The sequence below is a fragment of the Phalaenopsis equestris genome, unplaced genomic scaffold (assembly GCF_001263595.1).
Source record: "Phalaenopsis equestris unplaced genomic scaffold, ASM126359v1 Scaffold232333, whole genome shotgun sequence".
NCBI lineage: Eukaryota > Viridiplantae > Streptophyta > Magnoliopsida > Asparagales > Orchidaceae > Phalaenopsis > Phalaenopsis equestris.
The window spans coordinates 1-23,635 of record NW_018250299.1 but is presented as its reverse complement, the minus strand read 5'-3'; the positions used below and the strand labels follow the sequence as shown (position 1 = coordinate 23,635).

General features: G+C 33.4%; 1 protein-coding gene across 3 annotated transcripts; it reads left to right on the top strand.

Moving 5' to 3' along the window:
* Nucleotides 1-783: 783 nt before the first annotated feature.
* On the top strand, nt 784-20,962 carry LOC110038265 (phosphatidylinositol/phosphatidylcholine transfer protein SFH7-like; the record flags this gene model as incomplete). 3 transcript variants are annotated; one of them, XM_020743045.1, is given in 6 exon segments in its annotated part: nt 784-865; nt 992-1,195; nt 9,947-10,269; nt 10,969-11,123; nt 13,615-13,710; nt 20,706-20,962. In XM_020743045.1, coding segments are annotated over 4 exon segments (790 nt in total), but the record flags the coding sequence as incomplete, so codon positions are not given.
* Between the last annotated feature and the right edge of the window lie 2,673 nt (nt 20,963-23,635).

Here is a 23,635-nt window from a genome sequence, read left to right as displayed (position 1 = left end):
CTTTAATGCCTATTGCCAATTTTTCTTACTTTTAAACAATACTTATTTGATGTATTTTTAAATGTCTAACTTTAAAATAAATTAACTTATTTTAAAATATTTAAAATAATTTATATATTTTTAAATATTTTAGCCATAATTATAGTTTTTTTCTAAATTAAAATATAAACATTGTAAAACAAGAAAGAGATAATTAGATACAAATTACTCTATTGATATTTATAACACTAGAACATTTATTTATCTATTTTTTAAATTTTCACAAAAATATTAAAATTCATGATAAAATCTCAAATTTTATCTTTTGTTTTTATCATATTAAAGAGAGTTTGATTCTGACACCTAAAATACATGAATTTTATTATTAAAAAATTAATAATATTTGGAATAATTTGTATAAATTATTTTAATAAAAAATAATGAAATATTTATATGTCACATAATTCCCATGTATTAACATGAAAAATTAGTGCTTTTAGACACGGGACTTAAATTTGCGTCTGATGTTCAATTAAAAATGGACACATATTAGGGCAGACATTGCACAACAAAACAGTATATTTCATTGGGACTCGTGACCAATTTTATCTGGACACTACTCAATAATCTCTCGTTTTAACACACGAACATTTAAATTTTATTTTTTACCTACAAACCACTCAATTTACATAAATATCCAAAAGTAAAATATGAAAAAAAAAATTGCAATCTACTTTAAATTAAAATAGTCGGAGCTTCCGATTTATTCCACATTTTGCAGAGTTCTGCGTGTTTCTCTCTCCCTATAAAAGCATCTCTGTTCAGTGCTTTGATTTGCCGGGGAGCTTTGAAGGATCTTGCTGGTTCATCAATATGCTCTGCTAAGGTAACGAGCCTGAAACCCTAGTTTTTCTTCTCACATTTTTTGCTAATTTTGTTTGGAATTAGTCGGTGTGATCGCGAATGGTCTCCTTTTTTTTTTAATTAGTTTGTTGATTTTTATCTGAACCAGCCGGCAGATTCGGCCATCGACATGTTTGATAAACCTGGAGGTGACGAAGATCGGCCTCGTTTTGCTGATTTTGTTAGCGATTCGATGTTGTTCTTTGACCTTGTTTGGTAGTAAAACCCGCAATCTTAATACGCAGAGGCGATCAGATATCTGAGCGAACGATTTATTGTGCAGCTTCAGAGGGAATTAATAACATTGGAACTGGTTTGTTGCCACAGTTTTTACCCTTTTTTTGGAAGATTTACATACATGTCACTCAATTCCTACGTATTTACTTTTTAAAAGCTAAAATGATGCTATTTATGATGTGATATGAAGTGTTTGAGTGGTATGAATGGAAAAAGTAAAATTTAGGTGTTAGATATGTAAATACATTGGCATTGGTTGGTATGTATGTAAATTCCCCTTTTTTGGTATGATACAACTTAAATAGTTTAAACTGATGGCCTTAGGCACAATTCAATGGGGCTGTTAAGTCCAAAATATGACCGAGATAATGAAACTAGCTAGAGAGTTGTACAACAACGACAACAAACCTTTATCCCACCAAGTGGGGTCGGCTACATGAATCCTTTTTTTCCATTGCGTCGTATTGAACGTCATATTTTCATTTAATTCTAATAATTTAAAGTAATTGTTTATACAATTAAGTCCAAGTCTTTCTAGGTCTACCTCTGCCATTCTTAACATGAGTCGAATCTAAAACATCTACTCTCCTAATCAAATCATCATTGGTCGACGTTTAATGTGACCAAACCATATAAGACGACTCTCTCTAATTTTATCCTCCACTAGAGTTACACCAACCCTATCACGGATATAATCATTTCTCATTTTTTCTCTAAGTGTGAAGCCACCCATCCGCCTAAGCATTCACATCTCAACAACACTTAACTTAGTTTTGTGCTTCTCTTTTAAAGGCCAACATTCAATGCCATAAAGCATTGCTGGTCTCACCACCATCTTATAAAATTTTCCTTTCAGTCTAAGCGGTACTTTTCTATCACACAATAGGCCCAAACATTCCTCCTCTTCAACCAACCAACTTGAATTTTACTAATAACATCCCCATCTATATCACCATCACTTTGAACAATTGATACAAGATATCTAAAACATTCACACCTTTTAATAATTTGATCACCCATAGTTACAACTCTGTCATTAGAGCTATTATTACTAAAATTACATTCCATGTATTCAGTTTTAGTTGCAACGATGAAATCATACTAAAGAAAGAGATGTACTCATTGGGTTCAATGACAAATAATATTTTATTGATTAGATAAAAATGATTACAAATTTCAATTGAGTGGAAAATATTCTGTTCAACAACTTTTGGTGGATTTTATATTCATGCTTTGATAGATGAATGGGCGCAATACATAAACATTCACTCCGATCCATTACTACATATGAAGGGTTACACAATTCCATGAAAAAGCTATCATTTTTTGAAAAGTCGTACAAATTGACATTGTGTTGTGTGAGAAGTGTACTTTGAGTATTGGACGTGCATTTTTATTCACTGGAGTTCGGAGGAATTTTTAAGAGTATGAACATTGCAGGCTAGTTAACCTAATGAGGGTGGATCCATTCACGAAATGGACTTCAAGTGCATTTTTTTTCTGCTTTTTTTGAGTTTATTTGGTTGATTGTTGAGCTTTGATAGTTGTTATAGTTGCTAGGAATCTGAATGTTAATAAACCATTGCACTCAATGAAGCACTCGATGAACAACTCGAATTCGTCTCGATTAATAATTGATCATATTTGTTCATATTAATAAATAAATTAGTTTGAATATTTTTCTTAAAACGTGGTAGTAAAATAGTAAATAAATAATTGAACCACACCTAAGTATGATTCAACTAAAATATTTATATTCACGAACAAACTTGTTTTTTGTTTAACATGTAACTTGTTAAATGCTCTATGCTTATGTGACATATTATTTAAATAAAATATAATTAGCTAGAATTTATTAAATTATACCTTTGTATCATTTGTATAATTTAATATCAATATTTATATAAATTTAATGCTACTCTTTTTTATTTTTTTATGTCAATGGACTAATTTATTTGTACTTATTTATGTTATGTGATTGTAATAAAACTTAATTGCAACTTATATGTTATCTTATTTACTTGATATAAATTAGTTTGATATTAATTTGACATTTCTTCAATTGCTTACTTGTTTAGATTTGTAAAATTCTTTATTAATAACTTTTTTAAAAAAATAAAGTACTCATTCAAAATTTTAGTTTATTTAATAACTCATTGTTGCTTTTGTTCAATTAATATAAATAAGTAAATTATGAGGCAGACATGATTGTTAAAAAATTTAAGCTAACCAAATATAAAAATATATATGAAAGCTCAACCGAAGCTTAAATTGAAGATGAATAACTTATAATACAACCAAGCCAAGTTCAATTCATTACTTGCTTGGTTTGACCTAACTCTATTGCAACCTTAGCTAAGCATTTCGAAGGTTGATCATATTTGATATGAATGTGAAACACATGAGGATGGCTTGGTTATGATTAGAGGAACTGATATTGAGCTTTTTGAGGATTTTCATCAATTCTATCCATTTTCAATCTAAACTTAGAAATAGACTAAAGAACATCAATTGAATCTCTAAATTGCTACACTCATTATTTGCATCATAGAGTTATCTTCTTTTTTGGTGGTGTCTTGCCAATCTTTTTTGATTGATGCGTTAAATTTCAAAATAAGCCTAAGAATATCAATTGAATATCCAATTTGCCACATTCTTCTTAAACCTAGAGCTATGTTCTATTTTGATTGCATCTTCCTATTTCTTTTTGGTTGATGATGCTATATGTGTGATGATAAAATTGAATATGGATTTGTGAGTGTTTGTCACCATTATGTCCATCATGTTGTTGACCTCTGTGATTCTTATGTCGTTTGCCCTTAGTTCCATTAAGAAATTTTCCGAACATGAAAGATGAGATTATAAATATCTTTTATGTACCAATAATGGCAGGCGCTATTTTCATTGTTTCCTTCTTCTGAGAATGTTTTATGTCAACCTTGTTTTGTTATGTACTCCTTTTGCCAATCTCTTGCAAGCTAAAGGCGATGGATCAAATTGTTAAGATAGTTGTAGTAATTTATAACCCGTCCATGCTAATTCAGCCCTCTAATTTCTCCGCCGACTCCATCCCTGATAGAGTCTAATATTTATGTCACAAGAAATTATGACGACGACTTACAACATTCTATAAACAACAAGGAGCATGGCTCCTTTGGTGAGCATCTAGATTTTGGTGTTCTTTTTTGAAGGAAGATGAAGGGTATAAGTTCTACCCATGAAGGCAAATTAAGGCATGAATACATATATAGTTAGTGGTTTTGTCGCTCAGAGGATTTCTCCGGCAAATGCTTTAACCTGGTATTTTGAGTTGAGTGAAGACATTGTTGTGTTTCTGAAGAGGGAGATTAAGGAACCTAAAGTCTTATTATAAGAGGGGACGAAAAACATAATTTTGATTATAACCTTGTTTTTTAACCTCTTAGATACATGCGCGTAGATTTTAGAGAAATTTAAGGTGTTAATGATGCCTTGAATTTGGTGACATTCAGCATGCCTTTATTAAATAGTTTGAAGTTTGAAGCTATTTTTGTTGTCCTATAGGAAACTATATTGTTTACTCTTTGGGTTGGAGCAAGGAGTTTATTTTTTAACCTATTTAGGTTATTTGGATCTATTGTTCTTGTTTAGTCTTTGTGCCATGGCTTTATTCCTAGATTTGATTGTGGTGTTGTGCTATCTTCTAATCCATTGACACAATATTTCTCAAGTTGCAGTTACTTTTAGTGACCAGGCTTATGCATGTGAGTCAAAAGACTATCACGAGCGAGCTTGTTCGAGTGGTAGTTGGTATGAATTTAGTAGTTGTTAAAATGGTACTTATATGAAAAGCTCATTTTTCTGTTAACCAGCTAACACGTTGATCTAGTTTCTTAAAATGAATAAAACACCATTTTAGAAAATTTTTTAGATCAATTGTTTCAAATTTGTCGCATGGAGTCTAAATCACCTCCTTTGCCTCTCCACACTTTAGATCAAGGATAAAACTGAGTAGACTTTAAATAAAATGAAGTGTAGAAAAACACCAGGACCCTATAGTGTGAAGATATTTAGGAGACTTGAGAATTTATTGGCTTGCTAAACTTTTTAATATTATTTTTAAAAACTAAAAAAAAAAAATGTATGATGAGTGCAGAAAGAGTCCATTAGTTCTTATTTTCAAGAATAAAAGGGTGCATAGGAGTGTGCAGATTTCATAGAAATTAAGTTAATTTGTTACACATTAAAGTTGTCAGAGAGAATAATTAAACATAGGTTAGAACGTGGCTTTACACTTAGAGACAAAATGCGAAATGAATACATCTGTGAAAGGGTTGGAGTAGCTCCAGTGATAGAAAAAATTAGAGAGAGTTGTCTTATAGTTTGGTCACGTTAAATGCCGACCATCTGATAACCTTGTTAAGAGAGTAGATAATTTAAATTTGACTTATGTTAAAAAAGGTAGAGGCAGACTTGAAAAGACTTGGGCATATTGTATAAAAAACAATTTTATTTTATTAGAATTAAATGAAAATATGACACTTAATAGGGCACAATGGAGAAAAAAGATTCATGTAGCCGACCCCACTTAGTGGGACAAAAACTTATTATTGTTTTTGTTGTCTATAAACCTAGTTGTAGAACTATTATGGGATAAGTAGATTTTTGAAAGTTGTGGGTGTTATAGACTTCCCATCTGAAAAAAATTGAGCAACAATTTTGTTGTTTCTACTATACTTTGGGAGATTTAGTTGTAAAAAATATTTCTCACAATAGAGATATTTGAAAAACAAGAAAAAAACATTGCCCAATAGAACTATCTTAGCTTTTTAGAAAGCAAAGTTCTAAACAAAATAGCCCAAACAAACCATAAATTACGATTCATTTGATTATTCTGCTTGGCTGCTCAACTGTAGAAGCCGACGAAGCAGTCTGAGTAGTCATGTGATAATTGCCTTGTTGCCCTTAGTCTTTTTCATGACTTTATTTTTCAACGCTTGGATACATTTAGCACAAACAATATTTTTTATAATTTTATAAAATTTACTTTCAGATCTTTTAATGTTTTCTTATGACATAGTATTTCAATGCACTTTTTGATTTTAATTTCTCCATTTTATCTCTAATGTTTATGTTCTCATTGCTATCCACATTTTTGTGTAGAATAGATCCAACTCATCAGATTAATGAATGTTAACTTTTCTTCTTGTAAAATTATATATCATAAATATATTTTTGTTTTAGTATTTTAAACCGTCTATAATCAAATCATTTTTTCTATTGTTGTAACTTTTTTACTTGATTTAATTAAAGTCTTACTAATTGGAGCCATGCAAGTACAAAAACTATACACGAATATGTTGCTTAGAACATCTTTTGGAATCATATCCTTAACTAATAAAAAAAAGGCATGTACTTAATGTTGATTTTTATTGTAAATCTATCATGATTGATCTCTTTTTTTTTTGGGAGGGAAAAACACTTGATTTTTAATGCATATTTATCATGATTGAGAACTCTTTGGTAACTTTGTCAGGACGACGCCAAAGGGCAATTTAGTTTTTATTAGCTTAAGGGTAATTTAGTTTTTCTTAGCCTAAGGGCAATTTAGTCATTTGTCATTCATAATTGTTTAGCATAAATAGGACTAGTATGCTTAGGGTTAGGATTATACATCGGATTGGGTCATGAGCCTTAGTGTTAGGATTTGAGAGAGATCGTCTACCTCTCGAATTGTAGGTGCTTATTTTTATGTATTCCTGTTATTTGTTGGTGTTATTGAAAATAAAAAATTGCTTTGCCCTAATTTCTATGGAAGTTCCTATTAAATGGTACCAGAGCATCGATTTTGAGAAGAAAAGATGAGATCGTGACATTTCTACATAATTGATAGGATTCTTCAAAGAAATTATGACAAACAAATACTTGCAAGAACAACAAAATAACTCAACACAAACACATAAAGATAAACATCTAGAGTTGTAGGCGATCTTCCCCTTTCTTACAATTTGAGAGGTAGGAAATCTCTCAAAACCGTTAGACTAAAGACCTAATCTCATGTTACCTAACCCTAAACATATTATGATCTATTTATACTAAACAATAACAAATAATAAAATACTTAATTGCTTTTAAACTAATTAAGGATTAAATTGCCTCTTGGGCTAGACACCGACATAACAATACTCCCCTTAAAAAAAAAAAACCTTTGTCCTTAAGGTGGAAAAATAAAAGATTAAATTGCCTCTTGGGCTAGACACCGACATAACAATACTCCCCTTTAAAAAATAAAAAATAAAAAAAAAATTAAAAAAATAAAAATAAATAAAAAAAAACTTTGTCTTTAAGGTGGAAACAATTACTGTCGGATCAACTTGTGTGGCCCCCCACTCATAAAATGGCTTGAATCTGATTCTCGTCGTTAGCTCTGACACACTCGTCACGAGTTTCTTCAACTTCTCAAAAGTTCGAGTCATCAATTTATCCCATTGAAAGTTATCCTTCAATTTCTTCATCCACAACGGTACAATCAAATTATAATCCTGCACGCACTTCTGGTAGTATTATGTAAGTCCCTTAAACCTTCTTAACCCCTTCCAGGTCTTAGGTAGTGGCCTCTTCAACCTATCTGCCACCTTCGATAGATCCGCTGACACCATTATCTTGCATAAAATAAGGTCATCGCAAAGCACAACTGTCTTCTCTCCCTCCTGAAACTCTATTGTCAAAATTTTCTAATTCCCCTTAACCTCCCCTACGGATCAACTATTTCATCCCCAATTTCACGCCAGTGCTCCCTAAATCCAAGGGAAGAAACTCTTCCATCACTTGAATATTTGACGTTGTTAAATTACACCTTTACAAACTCCTTTGTCTTTCTCCACCTATTCCGTCCCCATCATGACTCCAAAACTTTTTGTGTCCATCATCTGAAGCCCTAATTGCTTCGTTATTTGAGTAGTATGAAGCCACGAGTGACCATACTATCTATTAACACAACTACATTATGTTCTTTGATCTACTTCTGAAGTTTCATTGTGTGATTTTTGTATTAATCTCACCACCGAGCTCAATAAAACTTATGCTATATATAAGTTAGGGTTTTTCTCTTCCTCCACCACAGTCTTTTCCTTTTCTGTATCCCTTGTTTCCTCATCACACACTGTGAGAATATGTAATGCCCGATCCTTGCACCAGTATCTTGAGGAAACTTCTCATCGCATCGAATATATAACTCTTTGACCTATTTCTCTTAAGTTTCTGTCTCTGTAAGACCATTGAGTGTCTCCCTTAGTCGTGGCCCCTTATTCATGTCCTTTGGTGTCTCTCTCTGGACTTCCACTATTTCTCTCTGGACGATCCTTTGGTTCCATTATGGTTGTAACATTGCGGTGCGGTGCTCCACTTTTGCTGCTTCTATTAGCTCTTTCCATTGCATTTTTATCCTTGACCCGCTGTGTTAATTCTATAATTTCCTCCAATCATTGCTGTCTGAGCAGACGAAGTGATGCTCAAAACTTTGAATTTAACATTTTCTTGAAGTTTCCTTCCAATACCTCATATGACATCCTTCTCGAACGACTAGATAAAATTCTCAAATTTCTCCCTATTTTTTGTAACAGGCCCTTCTGACTAATGCAAAAAATTGCTCGTATAGTTTTCCTTCTCGAGTGATTTTGAAACGATTCAACAATCAATCCTTGAATTCTTCCCTGGCTCTTATTGGTCAACTTGTTCTCTTTATTGATACCACATTAAAGCCTTCATTTCCATGCACAGGGGCCGCCACCATCAATTTTTTTTCCTCTGTGAACTCTTTAACCACAAAATACCTCTCAACACGATAAATTCAACCATATGCATGCTTTCCTTTAAAGATTGACATCTTTAGTTTCTTTATGCGCGAGTTTCCTCTCCAATTCCCTCGCAAAGTTCATTCCCCCATGGTGCATGGGTGGGTTTCCCTTCTTCAACCCATATTGTTTTCCTTCTTCCATAAGTCATGCTTGCCTCATAATTAGCTCACTCATCTCCTTAAGCTTCATAATCACCTTCTGCTCTGCAACAAAAGACAGTAGTGCTGATGGATGTAGTTCTCTGCCTAGGTCCCACCCATCATGGTTCACTATTTTGGGTTATAAATCAATGTTGCTCTAATATTGCATGAATTTTTTTGATTGCCACCACTCACATTCGTTTCAGACGCCGTCGCTCGATCTAGTTGTAGCCGACTGAGGATTTGTGTGGGACTTAGCAATTTGCTTTATCATATCTTCTAGGGCTGTGAACCTCCCCTACATGTTTGAAAAATGCTCCTCTATTCCAGATATGATTTGACTGATCTATGCTAATTTTTCCTCCAAAGCATCCACTTTTTTGGCTCCCATTACTCCTTGATGGTTTTGAAACTCCTTTACACTGAGATTACGCGGGTTAGGCATGAGTAGAACTCTGGACGCTGAGATTAAAAAATTTCTATGCACAGTTCGGGCGAACTATTGGAAGCCATGCGGAACTCCAGAAGCCATAATTCGAATTCTAGGATCCTGATCGCCAGTTTCAATCGAGAGCGATGCGAAACTCCTGTACACCGTGGTCCTTCGACTTCTTGTAGTATGTATCCCGCAATTACGTCTATTCGTGGCCCTGGACGCCGCAATCCCGTTGTTCCTTCGCCTTAAGCTAGGCACCAGCATATTAGTTTCAGATCAAAAATCAGAATTATGACTTGAACAGCAGTATTAAATTATGGCTTACGTTTACTTCCACTGTTTTATGTTATATTTTTTATTTGTGCTATCCAGCTCTTTTGTTTCTTGCTGGTTTGATAACCCATATCTACTTATAGTGAAAAAAAATCATTCATCAAGAAGCCCTGATTGTGAGAAGATGCAAAAAAGTAGCATAGCCACTGCTTTGCGAGAAGCTAATCCACGGATGACATTGAAGCACATGGTACCATCAAAGACTCTTCGACTGAGCCCGAATCATTCGGGAGAAATACTGTCTTTTGTAATAAAAGTTGCAGCGCTGGAGGCAGTAAGGAGGTTCTCGAAAGCAAGATGTCCTATTTTATGGCGGTCTGTACAAGCATTTCAAATTCTCAGTTATCCGCCGCTTAAATGGCTGCAGAAGTGGGGTCCACTAAGGCTAATAATCAGAGGCGCACAGGTAGTTTAAAGCATACCAGCTTTATTAAAAAATATAATTGCACAATTTGTGTATTTAGCGTTGCATATTCTGTTATAAAATGGTTAATATACTTGATTTATAAAATGGACATCTGCAAAAAGTGTAATTTTGACACTTTTCTGGAATCATTTTGTTCACCCGCTTAACCAAATAGTACGGACGTTTTTTCTAGTCACTTTATCTATTGCATTCTCTGCTAAATCAATCTTGCCTTATATAAGAAAGAAAGCATACTGTTCAAAACTTAACGCTTGAGATCATTGGTAGGTGGAGGGTGCAGGGAACGTAGTGTGGGGGATGCTTCTCCTATGGTGTTTCAAATGTCTTTCTTAACCTTTGAAAATATTAATTGCACGCCTTTACATATATTCTTTTTCCTTGTATTAATTTTTAGGGGCATTTACACACATATCACCCAGTGCCTATGTGTTTACATATTTAACACCTAAACTTTCTTTTTAACATTTAAACCACCCAGATCTTTCATTTTACGTAAAAAAATACCACCTTTTTAATTTTTAAAAAGTGATACACTTTTTCATTCATAGGTAAGGTGGAATGTACGAAAAAATTGAAGTTTAGGTGTTAAATATGTAAATACATAAGAATTGAGTGGTATGCGTGTAAATCTTCCCATTTTTGTAACACTTTCAATTACTGATAGCACTCAATTGGCAGAGCATTTCAAGGCCGCTGCTGCTTCTTTCAATTGCAACAGCTTTCTCCAATGATTCAGAAAATTGTAGGGTAACCAGTGACGGGGTTGATAACGGGGTTGATGAATCACAGCCCTTAGCTGAACCACTTTGCAGATCTTCAACTTCTGATAGCTTGTACGTGATTTTAGTATTTTTCTGTTATTTTCAGATTATTTATTTGTTCCATTTTGAAAAACTCAAAATGATTCATTTATTTGTGGATTCATCATTTGCATGTATTTATCATTTGTAATGTTATAAAGCATAAATAACATCCCTTTGCTTGTGTTTGCGGGATGGGGAGTTTACATCTCTGGTTGTTGACATGCAAATTGTAATCTTTTATCAACAATATAGAGAAGGAAGATTTACATACATACTACTCAATTCATAGTTATTTACATATTTCATTTTTTAAAGATAAAATGATGGTAAGTTTTGATATGATATGAAAGATTTGGGTGGTATAAATTTAAAAGAAAAATTTAGGTTTTATATATGGAAATACATATGTAGGATAGTAATCAAGCCGAGTAGAGCAGATTGTGTAATGGTTTGGACTTAGCTTGGTTGTATCATGTTTAGTTCGAGCTTGAGATGAGCTTTCACATATATGTTCATATTTAATTTGCTTAAAATTTTCAATGTTCATACTTGATTATTACTTGACTTGTTTATATTAGTTTAAAAGCTAAAAATTTGAATAACTTCTTTTTTAATATAAAATATAAAATTTGATTTGTACTTAATTTTTCATATAAAATTAGCAAACAATGTAAAAGTTTGAACGTCTTGATTTTTTTATCGAAAATTATTGACAAATAGTTTTGCAATTCTAAATAAATAAGCAATCAAATATATTTCAAATTAATATCTAGCTACTATATATCAAATAAATAAAAAATAATTTTTGCTTTGAGTAATTTTTTTTATCAAATAACATAAATAAGTACTAACAAACTAATTTTATGAAATAAAGAATAAAAATACCTTAATTTTATTGTATATTGTTATAAAATTATAATATGTTATTATTAAATAATTTCTAGTTAATCAAAATTTATTTAAAAAATATATTATATAAATAAAGAGCATTTAATAAGTTACTTGTTGAACGACAAACTAGTATGGTCATGAATATTATCAAACAAATTGGACTATGTTCAAATTCTGTTCATTATCAAACAAAATTTATGTGTAAGTCTATCATAAGACATCTTATTCTTTGATCAACTTATAGGTTGGATATGAGTACCCTTGTTTTTTTTCCTAACCTAATCACCACGACTAGCTCTTAGGTTAGATGCGAGTCCCCGTGCTTTTCTTTCTGATCTAGTCACCCCGTTTATTCTTAGATTGGATGTGAGTTCCCATGTTTTCCAATCTTAAGGTGTAAATACGTAGGAATTGGGTGTTATGTAAGTGAATGCCCTAAAAACTTAATACTTGATGAGTTAAAAGAGTAAGCAATTGAGAAGCATGAATCATTTTGCATTTGATGTCAATCAAAACTGTCAATCATAGTCCTTCTCCCTTGCGTTCTTAGCCTAATGAGGGAAATTGAGAGTTCGAAGGTAAATTAAGAGAAAAAAGAGAAAGATAGAGAGGTACAGAGTTATTTTTAAAGCCAATGTAGTGCATTTATCACAGTTTTGGATTCATTTCTATGTTTTGGAGGCATGATATGGTTGAGAGAAATGAGAGAGAGGGAAAAGGATCTGTTGTGTGGGAGTGAATAAGCCATTACTATTAATCAAATTCAAAATATGTGAGCGGACTTGTAAGGAATTGAGTGAAATCAAAAGCATACTTATTTAAGGCATGATATGGTTGAGAGAAATGAGAGAGAGGGAGAAGGATCTGTTGTGTGGGAGTGAATATGCCATTACTATTAATCAAATTCAAAATATGGGAGTGGACTTGTAAGGAATTGAGTAAAATCAATAGCATACTTATTTGCAATCTACTTTTACAGGAAAACAATTAAGCAAAATCTAAGTTTATGACAAGTTATTTAATAAAGCATGCCCTTTATCATGATATTTAACTGACTTCTTTTAATCAGTTTTTGGATTTGAATTTTTCTTAAAGGCTTCTTGTGCGTTGGGCTGCTTCCCTTCTTAGGATTTTGAATTTCACAAATTTTCATCATAGGCTTCCATGTTGCCATATTTTGCTTTATGAAATCAACCTGTCAAATGGTTGACATGTCTGCGATTGAACCTAAGTTGGCCAAAGTTAACCCTAGGGGCAGCCTACCATGATATGATTTGTAGGCCATGCTTCTTTATTATATTTATTTTTTTAGGAACATTTACATACATTATATATACCTTCCAATTCTCATGTATTCACATATCTAACCCTAAACTTTACTTTTTTACATTTATGCCACCCAAATCTTTCAGATCACATAAAAATACCACTATTTTAACTATTAAAAAGTAAAATAAATCTTTTTTGTGTATAGGAAATGTGGCATATTTGTAAAAAAATGAAGCTTAGGTGTTACATATGTAAATACATGGGAATTGAGTGGAATGTATGTAAATCTTCCTTTCTTTTAATCATAAGCTAATTTATTGGGATTGATCTCTTGATGATGGTGATTGTATTTGCTTTTCAGGCAATCTGAAGAATCCTCTAAGCATATTGTTCCTGATAATTGGCTTCTACAGCTTTTTGCAGAGCTGGAAAAGCAAGGAATTTCCTTACCTGAAAGGTGATTCATAGTATATTTCTTTTTTTATAAACTGTTAACTTATATGCTTGGAATACTGTTCCTAAGTTTAGCTTTCATAAAATGATGGTGAGTAACTATTAATGAAAGTTCATAAATGTAATTTCTTCATTAATGCTACAGTACTTTCTCTTCTATAATTTGATTGGATTATTTTTTGGGGCATTTACATACATACCACCCAATTCTTGTGCATTTACATATCTAGCACTAAAATTTTCTTTTTACATTTAGACCACTCAAATCTTTCATCTCACATAAAAACATCACTGTTTTTAACTTTGAAAAAGTGAAATACACCTTTTCATGCATAGGTAAGGTGGCATATATTTAAAAATTGAAATTCAGGTGTTAGATATGCTAACACATAAGAATTTAGTGGTATATATGTAAATCTTCCTAACTTTTCGCAACCCTGATTTCTTTTCCCATAAATGATCCAGACTCCTAAACTTAAGTAACATTTTAATTTTTTGTGATGAGCAATGGAGAATGTTTGCGGTGACAAAATTAGGATAAAGCTAAACTAGCATTGAAATTCGAGGAATTAACATGTTGAGTTTGTTGGAAGTTGTTGGAGAAGAATTAGGCAAATCAATATATGAATAGTAAAAATAATTTATAAAGCTCAACTTAAATAGTTTGTTATGACATGCAAATATTTTAGTGTCATGATTCAACCTTAGAGCTTTAAGTATCAAAAAAGAAAAGAATGACAAACTCAGTAAACTTTCAAAGGTTACTCAGGATATAAGAGTTTTATACTCCAAACCAGAAGAAAAAGAAAAAAAAAAAACCAAAAACATTAACATTATATAAATTAATCAAACATTTCAATTACCCTCTACTTTCTAATTTTATTTCCAACAGGCTATGATTTACTGGAAAATAAAGAGAACTTTCAAAGTTTTTTTTTTTTTTTTTTGTGGAAATCGACCGTTTCAACCTTTCTACACATTAAATCTTTACTGGTAGGAGTCTATTTGACCGACACATATGTCGTTTTCCGTCATGTCAAGCCCGAGAGATAATTTGAAGGCTTATTTTAGGTGCAAAGCTAAATGAATAATTTAGTCATTTGTTAGTTACTATTGTTTGGTATAAATAGGGCTTTATATGATTAGGGTTAAGGTATTCAATTAATGCCTTGAATCTTAGGATTAGAGTTTGGGAGAGAATTGCCTACCTCTCAAATTGTAGGCTTTTCTTTTATGTATTTGAATTGTGTTGTTTTGTGCCGGTGAAGTAGATTATTTTATTCTGCCCTAATCTTTGTTGAAACCTCTCTTTTTCTTATCAGATTGGTATCATAACCATACCTGAGAATAATGGTGGCCAAGAAAGTGGATGTCTTGGAGGAGAAATTAGGGGGAGAGATTAGCTAAATCAGATCAGGAATGGAGGAGTGTTTATTCTCCATAGAGGGGCGGTTCTCATCCCTAGAAGAGAGATTCACTGCCTTGGAAGCAATGAAGAAGATATCAAAGTTTAACAAACCGTTGTTGTCTGCCATGGGAACGAGCGATGACGTTTAGAGTGGACGCGAGTGGCGGTAGGCGAGGGGATTTGAACGACATTAGGGTAGCGTTGCTGCATTAGGCGGATCTGGTGCTATGGGATCAAACAAACGAATCGGGTGTGGACTCAAGCAACAACTATTGGATTGACACGATATTGAAATGACTGGAATGAACAGAAGTAGACGGGATCGTGCGAAGGAGCTGGGAACGACTTCAAATGGCAAAATCTGGAGGGAATCACACAACATATGAAGGTTTGGAACGGGCGGCGGCAGTTGGAATGTGACGACGTGCTATTTGGGGTTGGAGAAGATCGGTTCGAAGGATTTCGGCCTGAAACAGAGAACCATGGTGGGTGGAACCCCTGCTGAGGGTTGCATCAAACTGCACTAGTGCCTTTATGAAAGCATTCCTATGTAATTTTTTTTTTGCATTCACCGTAGCATACATTAAGTCAATTTGCATGCAAAATGTGATTGACACATGTAGTTGATGCTAACATGGAAACATACTCATGCTATTCATAAAAATATGAAGGATCATTTTCTTTAAGAGGAGAGTTAATCATTGTTAGACCATTTACAGTAGCAATCTTTGTCTAATAACATTATTTCTTGCTATGAAGGATTAGGAAACATAAACATATCTATTAAATCCATTAGGTTTAGCGAAAATGAATATTACTTCAATTTAGAAATCAGTTCTCCAATTTTCGCCTTAGAAAATTTAGTTCACCAATTCAGTCAGTCCCTTCTTACTCTAGTATTTATCACCATATAAAATCATGTATTAAATATTGATATTGATCAGCTCATTGATTTTCTTATTCATCATAGGTTGTCTACTTTTTCCTTAAAAATTTACCCCCTCCATGATTTTAGCCCTTGGGCTCTCTTATTGCTTAATTCTCTTTCACACAATTCTATATGTTTTTTATGCGACATTATCTAGTTAAATTTTGTTTAAGTAGTTGACCTAGTTCTAATTGACTTGGTTTGCCCCCTTTGAAGGTTTTGATCTACCCAAGTAAATTTATACAGTCTTCTTTTTTCAAGTGGTTTAACTTAATCTTGATTTGGTTCTTTTTTTCGTGGACTCTCTAGGTTCACCTATGGACTTAGGCTAACTGATTTTGCTTATGTAAATTTCTTGTGTAAATGAGGGGAATCCCTTTCTTTAACCTGTTCCTGGTTAAGGGTTGTCTGGATCTTCTTTGGTTTTCATAATATTTTGCTTTCCAAAAATGGTTAGTATTATAATTTTTTGGATGTATTTCTACTTTAGAGGACTTTTTGCTTTTGTTGGAATTGGATATTTTCTTCAGAATTTGTCTATGTTGGCAAGAATTGCTTCTCCTGGACTTCCTTAGCTTGGCAAGATTATTACCTATATTATTGATAGTTCCTTTTGGCCTCATTCTTTTTCTTCTTCTTTAATGATGAAGGGATCTATCCATGTGGCAGCTGGCAACTTCTCTTCTAGTTTTACACACACACACACACACACACACACACACACACACACACACGACTCTAGATAACCAACATGCACAAATTTAATCTTCAGTACATTGGTGTACCTGTTGTTGGAAAATACATCGAAGTGTTTTTTGGTTTACTGTCTGATTGGCATCTATATAGCCATCACCCATTACATACCACCACTTATTACATAAAGGAAGCTTTAGCGCCATGTCCACTTTGCAAAGGCCTCTTGGAAAATTTTCTTCCCATTTTTTTTAAGATGTTATGTTACAAACATCCTCTTTCTCTTCTTTAAGATGCATTGCTCTTTAGAGATGATTTGTATTATTGCTAGTATCAATGTTTATCAAGACTTGATGATGGATGATCGCCTTCTTTCTCTGTTTAAAGATAGATTGCTTGACATTAACAACATACCTTTTCTCGCCCTTGGATGCTAGCGACGATATATTTTATTTTTAGCTTTTAAATAGTTATGCAAAGTTATAGCTAGATATTGACCTTCATATTTGCTCTAAATTTTGTTCTGTTTAAACATGACAACACAGTAGCCATTAGATGCGACATCATATAACTCTAACCTAAAATGCATTGCAAATATTAAAATTGGTCAATCGTTACTTGTTTTGTAGAGTTGGCTATATTGGCACATCCCACAATGCTCCCTCGCATGAATTTGCCCGTGTTGCTCTCTCTAGCTCTCATCTCTCTCTTCCTCTCACCTAGTGGCCCCATCTCACATGCGCCATGATATTGAGATAGAAATTTGTTGTAGAAGATCAACCCGAGCAACATGTAAAGGATGATAAAGGATGGAAGGAGCATGTAAAGCATGAGGGTTTAAGCTAAATCGTGCCTGTTAAGCCGCTTTTCTCTCCCTCTAGTTGTAATAACCGATTAAAATAATAATAATAAATACAAAAATAAGTATCATTTAGAAGAGACAAAGCCCATCGTTGGAAACAAATCACATGTTTCTTCCGCACTTCCCTTAATTCGAACCATTGAATGAGCGAGAACGAGAGACAATGGGAGAGGGAAAAAAGAGAAGCCGTCATGCCCTAATTCGAAAGAAGCAGAAGGGCGAAGGAAACCTTAGCAACAGAAGAAGTCGAAGGAGGAAGGATTGTGCAGCTTTTCCCTGCCATGCGAAGCTTACCGCGCTCGATTGACCATGAGCAATAGAAGAGGGAGGAGAGCGACTTGGAGTGCTGGTTGAAGTAGAGCCACATTCAAAGGAAGAACTCGAAGGAAAAATAAGAGGCTTGCAGCTCTATTAGGTGAAGTAGACAAGTGCTCGAAGGAAGAGAAGGAAGAAGGAGCTTGTGGGTACAGTTTTGTCGAGAGGAGGAATCAACCGACCTTAGTTTAGGTAAGTTAATATTTTAATTAATTTATTTGATAAACTTACACACATGTTAGTGTGCATTTATTTAATTAGTTTTAATAGTAAGTTAAATGTATTAGGACTCGAGGTATAGAGTTTCAGCATGGAGGGGAGAAGTAATGAAGCGTGCGAGCAAAAGGAGGAGAGAGATTGATCTGGGCAAACTTCAGTAAGATAAGTTTGGATTTATATTATAATTTAATTAATGAATTTATATATATTTAAGTTATTCTTTAAGTGTTTGTACATTGTATTTGAAATCAGGACGTACTTGAAGTAATTAAGATACAGTTTCAAGATCTACGTGTGAATCACTTTGAAAGATAATATCATTTCAATTAAAGATGAAGTTTAATTTATTTAATTATGGTTGAAAAACTTTTGAACCTGTAACATTTGGAGATAAGGAAATAGTGAGACTAGCAAACAATGTTAAAATGGGTAATTACTTTTTATATTTATTAAATTGATGTTTTATTAAATAAAGATTTTTATTATTGCTTCATATACATGCTTTTATAATTGTTTTCATGTAGGAGGTTAAAAAATTATTGAATTGAATGAAATAAAATGAAAAAAAAGTAATATAATTGTTCAATGTCTTTAAAAAGAAGTAATTTAAAGGAAATGAAATGTAAAGGCTTAGGATTACCCCTAGATGATATCTGCAGGGAATGTGATGTACACGTGCATGGAAAAGATAATAGAAATGTAAAATGTGTACTTTCGGGTGCAAAAATTTATAGGGTACCTACAAGTATAATTTTTCGGGATACCTTTGGATATGACGGCAATCCTGATATAACTTCTTAAAGATGTTTAAAAGGATAAATAGTTAAATTGAAACAGTAATGACTAAATTTAAATAAAAGCTTACATTTTAATTAAATAATGAACTACATTTGTTTTAGTCATTCACGCATAGCATTTGCATATTAATTTAATGCATAAAAATTTAAATTGCTCAATAAGTCGTGAAAATATACCGTTGAATATAATTGTTTCTTTCAGTAAAGAATGTAGATTGATATGTTTGATATGAGGAATTTAGTTTATAGGAGAAGAACTATTGTTGACTTGGTTATACTGTACAACCACAATTCTTGACTTGGTTAATTCTAAGTTATCAGTTCGGGTCGTGACAAAAATTACATTAGATAAATTATGTTGGATTGTGATAAAAAAAAGCTATTAGGTTGATTACATTATCTTATTTTTCATGCTAAATCATTAGGTTATTAGTTTTTTGGCACCAAAGATGAAAGGGATTCACTTTCTCATCTCGATTTGGAAGAAATATTCCGTTCGGAGCACCACACAATCCCTTGGATTCAACCCTCAAAGATGGGAAGTCTGCAAGGAACAATAGTGGCCGTTCGGGGACAACTGCAACAATGGAGGGCGGCGTCTGGAAGCGATGCAGGGAGGATGTGGAAGGGAATTGGGAAGATAGTTATCACCTTTGGAGAGAGGTACAACTGGAGCACCACCCAATTCATTGGATACAACTCTCGAAGGGAGAAGAATAAATGTTGGCGCCTGTCTAAATAAAAGACTTGCAGAACTGACTTCCAAATCCTAATACAACACATATATAGGAAATGACTAGAAAGGAATGAAGAAAAATAAGAAATAAAGCATAAAAAAGGAAAACAATATTATTTTGGTCCGTCTCCCACGATAGATATTCCCGGGGGACTGTAGCAGCTATAGTACCGCTGTATTTTTTTTTTTTGCGGTAAGCTTCCACATCAATTTGAGATCAAGCAAGGCACATCCCTAAAACTTTAGGATTTGTCAGGCTCTGATGCAATATAACACCTCGTCGAAGGTATTTTGTAAGTGAATTTAGAGGGGAGGTAGTTGTGAAATGATGAGGGAACGAAAATAAGCGAGGTTAACAACGTTTGGAAGGGGACAAGCGTCTTTTGATGGCTATCCCAACTGAAAACATGAAAGGGAACTCCAAATCGGTGACAATTGGGCGGCAAGGAGGTTCCACCTCCCATTCCTAAGCAAGATATTGATGCATCTTGCGAAAGGAAAATGAGAACACTCCAAAGAGAAGGGCAGGAATCAGATAAAAATCTCTCAAATTCATAAAATCAACAAAATTGAAATTCAAATAGCAACATATAAATGTCCTCTAATTGAGAATACGTAGTGAGAAATGAAAAAATAAGAAGAAAATCATAAAGGAAATAAAAGTGTTGGAATAGTTGACGAGTTGTGATGTCCGGCGCTCCATCCTTCCCACGATTGTGGGATTCCTTAATCTCCTGTTTGGGAATATGGGATTGCGGGATCCCTTTGATTCCATGAGGTCACAGAATCGAGCAGAAGTGGAAAGCTTTGCATCAAATGTACTGTGCAAATGGCCAAGTGATTATAATTAGTATACTAAGCTAATCGTAACCAACCTGGCTCAAGCAATATATCAACAGAGAACCCTACATGATATCATGTTGACTTTTATATTCTTACTGTATCATTGAAAAAAAAATACAGAAATAGAATGAGCTATGCATAGTCCTCATGAAAAATTTTCCACTCCACCAAAAATGAGTTAAGATTTTCTCTTTCCAGGTTCAATGTAGATGAACTTCGTAGATTCTATACTGCTGCAAATGGTGACCTTGCATGCTTGGTATCGTCGCTCAAGAAAACCATTCGATGGAGGGAGTCATACAATATACTCTCATCACAAGAGCTCGAAGTTTGGTCACATTTGGTTTTTTGGCACGGATTTGATGTGATGCTACGACCCTGCCTGGTCGTTCGTCTTGGACTTGCGTGCTCCACTTTGGCTCCTCATGACAGGCCACGCTTTGCTCAAGCTGTTGGTATGAATCTTTCTTAGCTTTTCCTTGCATATATCACTTGTTTGGCTTTGATAGTATCTCTTGTTTATTTGTGCATTGCTTTTTTAGGCATTTACATACATACCACCCAATTCCTATGTTTTTACATATGTAGCACCTAAACTTTACCTTTTACATTAATACCTCCCAATTCTTTCTTTTCTCGTAAAAAATAACACCATTTTAACTTTTAAATGCTCCTTTTTAAGTATAGGTAGGCAGGCATGTATGTAAAATTTGAAGTGATTGAAGTTTAGTTTTTAGCTATGTAAATACATGGGAATTGAGTGGTATGTTTGTAAATCTTCCTATTTTTTTCTTCACTTTTAAACCAGAAATTGTATTTTTAATCTCGATGCACTTTCAAACTTGTGTGTAAGGTTGCCTTTTAGGTACAATTTACTAGTCTCGCAGACTTGTAATTTTCTTTTTGTGGGTATCTAAGAGGTTTAAATGCCTGGCCGCTGGTGAACTATATAAACGAGTACTTCCATTCACTAGAAATTAGGATATGACAATCATCATGTGCCAAGACAAACTATGTTTATTGTATTAAATGTGGGTGAGAGTTGGATTAGCTTTACTAACTTATAAGAACATATATCTGGAACATCCAATATAAAGATTGCCTAGAAAAATTCAATCCGGTTAGCTACTAGGCTCATCAATGTGTAGGCGAGATAACAAGAGATTATTTTACTTGAGTTAGGTTAGGTTTTATTTTACTAAAATTTCTTTGATTTTGTGTCAGGTTTTATTTAATTTGGGTTTGAGATTTCCCACTGATGGAAACTCTCATACTTATTTACTTCCCTTGCAAGAAAATACCATCAATTAAGAAGGTTTCTTGGGCTCAATTTTAGGTTCAGATTTGAATTTTAGAAATGAATTTAATTGTGTGAAATTATTGAGGTGATTGAGTTACTCTTTTAAAATACCATGGTTCAATCATCATGGGTGATTGTGGACTTAGTATGGTGAGTTTAGAGGGCTTTTGAATTGAGCGTTCAAAGAACTTATGATGCACTGTAGTTTTTCCTGTTTGGCAACACTGCGTTTTTCCCGCGTTCTTAAAAAACTTCACCTGAAAGCTGTGTTTTCCCACCAGACATGACCATCTGCGGTAGCTGCTAGAAAACTGCGGTTTGATTTTTTTTTTTTTAATTTTATAATAGCCACCGCAGCTTTTTGAATAGAAGCTTCACATCTGCTTTTGCATACAATTGTAGCTGCCCCAAACAGACTCTTAATCAGTGATCATGGGTTGCCATTTGTTAGGTATTTTGAGTGGAAATATGGGTTTGTCAGAGACGTGTTTTAAAAATTTTTTTTTTTTTTAATCTCAACCAGTTAGTGATACGAGTACAACAAAGACAATTATTAGAAATTGCAGGGAGGAAAAAATACAATAGCATAGAAAGGGATGAAAAGAACATGAAGGATGAAGCATCCTATTGATTATAAAAATTATAGAACTATTCATTTGGATCATATAGGTTGAAGCCTAGTAAATATAGGTGAATGTACATGGATTTTCTTTTGATTCCTAGCCTTTCAACTATCAAGAATATGAAATCTCTTGTCTACCAGAGAAATAAGACTTTGAACACTTAATCTGAATTAGACAACTGTTGAGATATGTTATAGTCATTATTCTTCACAAATAAGATGAAGCTATGTTCACAAATTGAGGATTGTCTTCGTTGATATCATCAGATGATGATTGGCCAACACGAAGGGGCAAGTAGGCGCTGGAACATCAGCCTTTATCTCCAATACAGTTTCGGAACCCGGCTTTAAGTTTTGATAATAGTTCTAAATTGATGAGGGAGAATCTTCCATTAATTTGGTAGGAAATTGAATATGAGCTTTTGGTGGAAGGTTGTGGGCTTGATATTTAGAATCCTTGGCTCAAGTTGTGAGCCTTAAAGATTTATGCTCTAATATATGGCAGGAGGAGGATTATTAGTGATGTCAATTCGGGTGAACCTGATCCGAATAATAAATTAGTCAAAAAACTCAACCCGAACCTGACTCGACCCATACACGGTTAACCCGAACCCGGCTCACTTAACCTACCAGCTCCATTTTTATTTAAAATTATACTTTTAACTTTTAAAAAGTAATAATAGGCAAATTAAAAAAAAAATTGTTTAGATATGACATGCAATGATAGTTATGTGCACAACCAATTTTTTCGTGTTTATTTAGGTCATGTTCGAGCCGACTCAAAATTTTTTAAATATTGTCTTTTGCCAATACCCAACCAATGGGGACCTATCTACTGCCAAAATTTTTAAATATTGTATTTTGCCAAAACCCAAAGGATTGGTCAGAGAATTATATACCTACCATAAAATTCTTATGATTTATGTATGTACCACCCAAAATTTGATATTTACACTTATAACACCTTGGTTTCATAAACCTATGCATGAAAAGGTGTCGTAGGCGGCGATTGTGGTGATTTTGATGTGATGCTAAACATTTGAATGATATGCTTGTAAATATGAATGTTTAGGTGTTAAATATAAAAGTACATTAGAATTATGTGGGTATGTATGCAAATGCCCCTAATCGATTATAAGTTCTTGAATTATATACCTACCATAAAATTCTAATGATTTATGTATGTACCACCCAAAATTTGATATT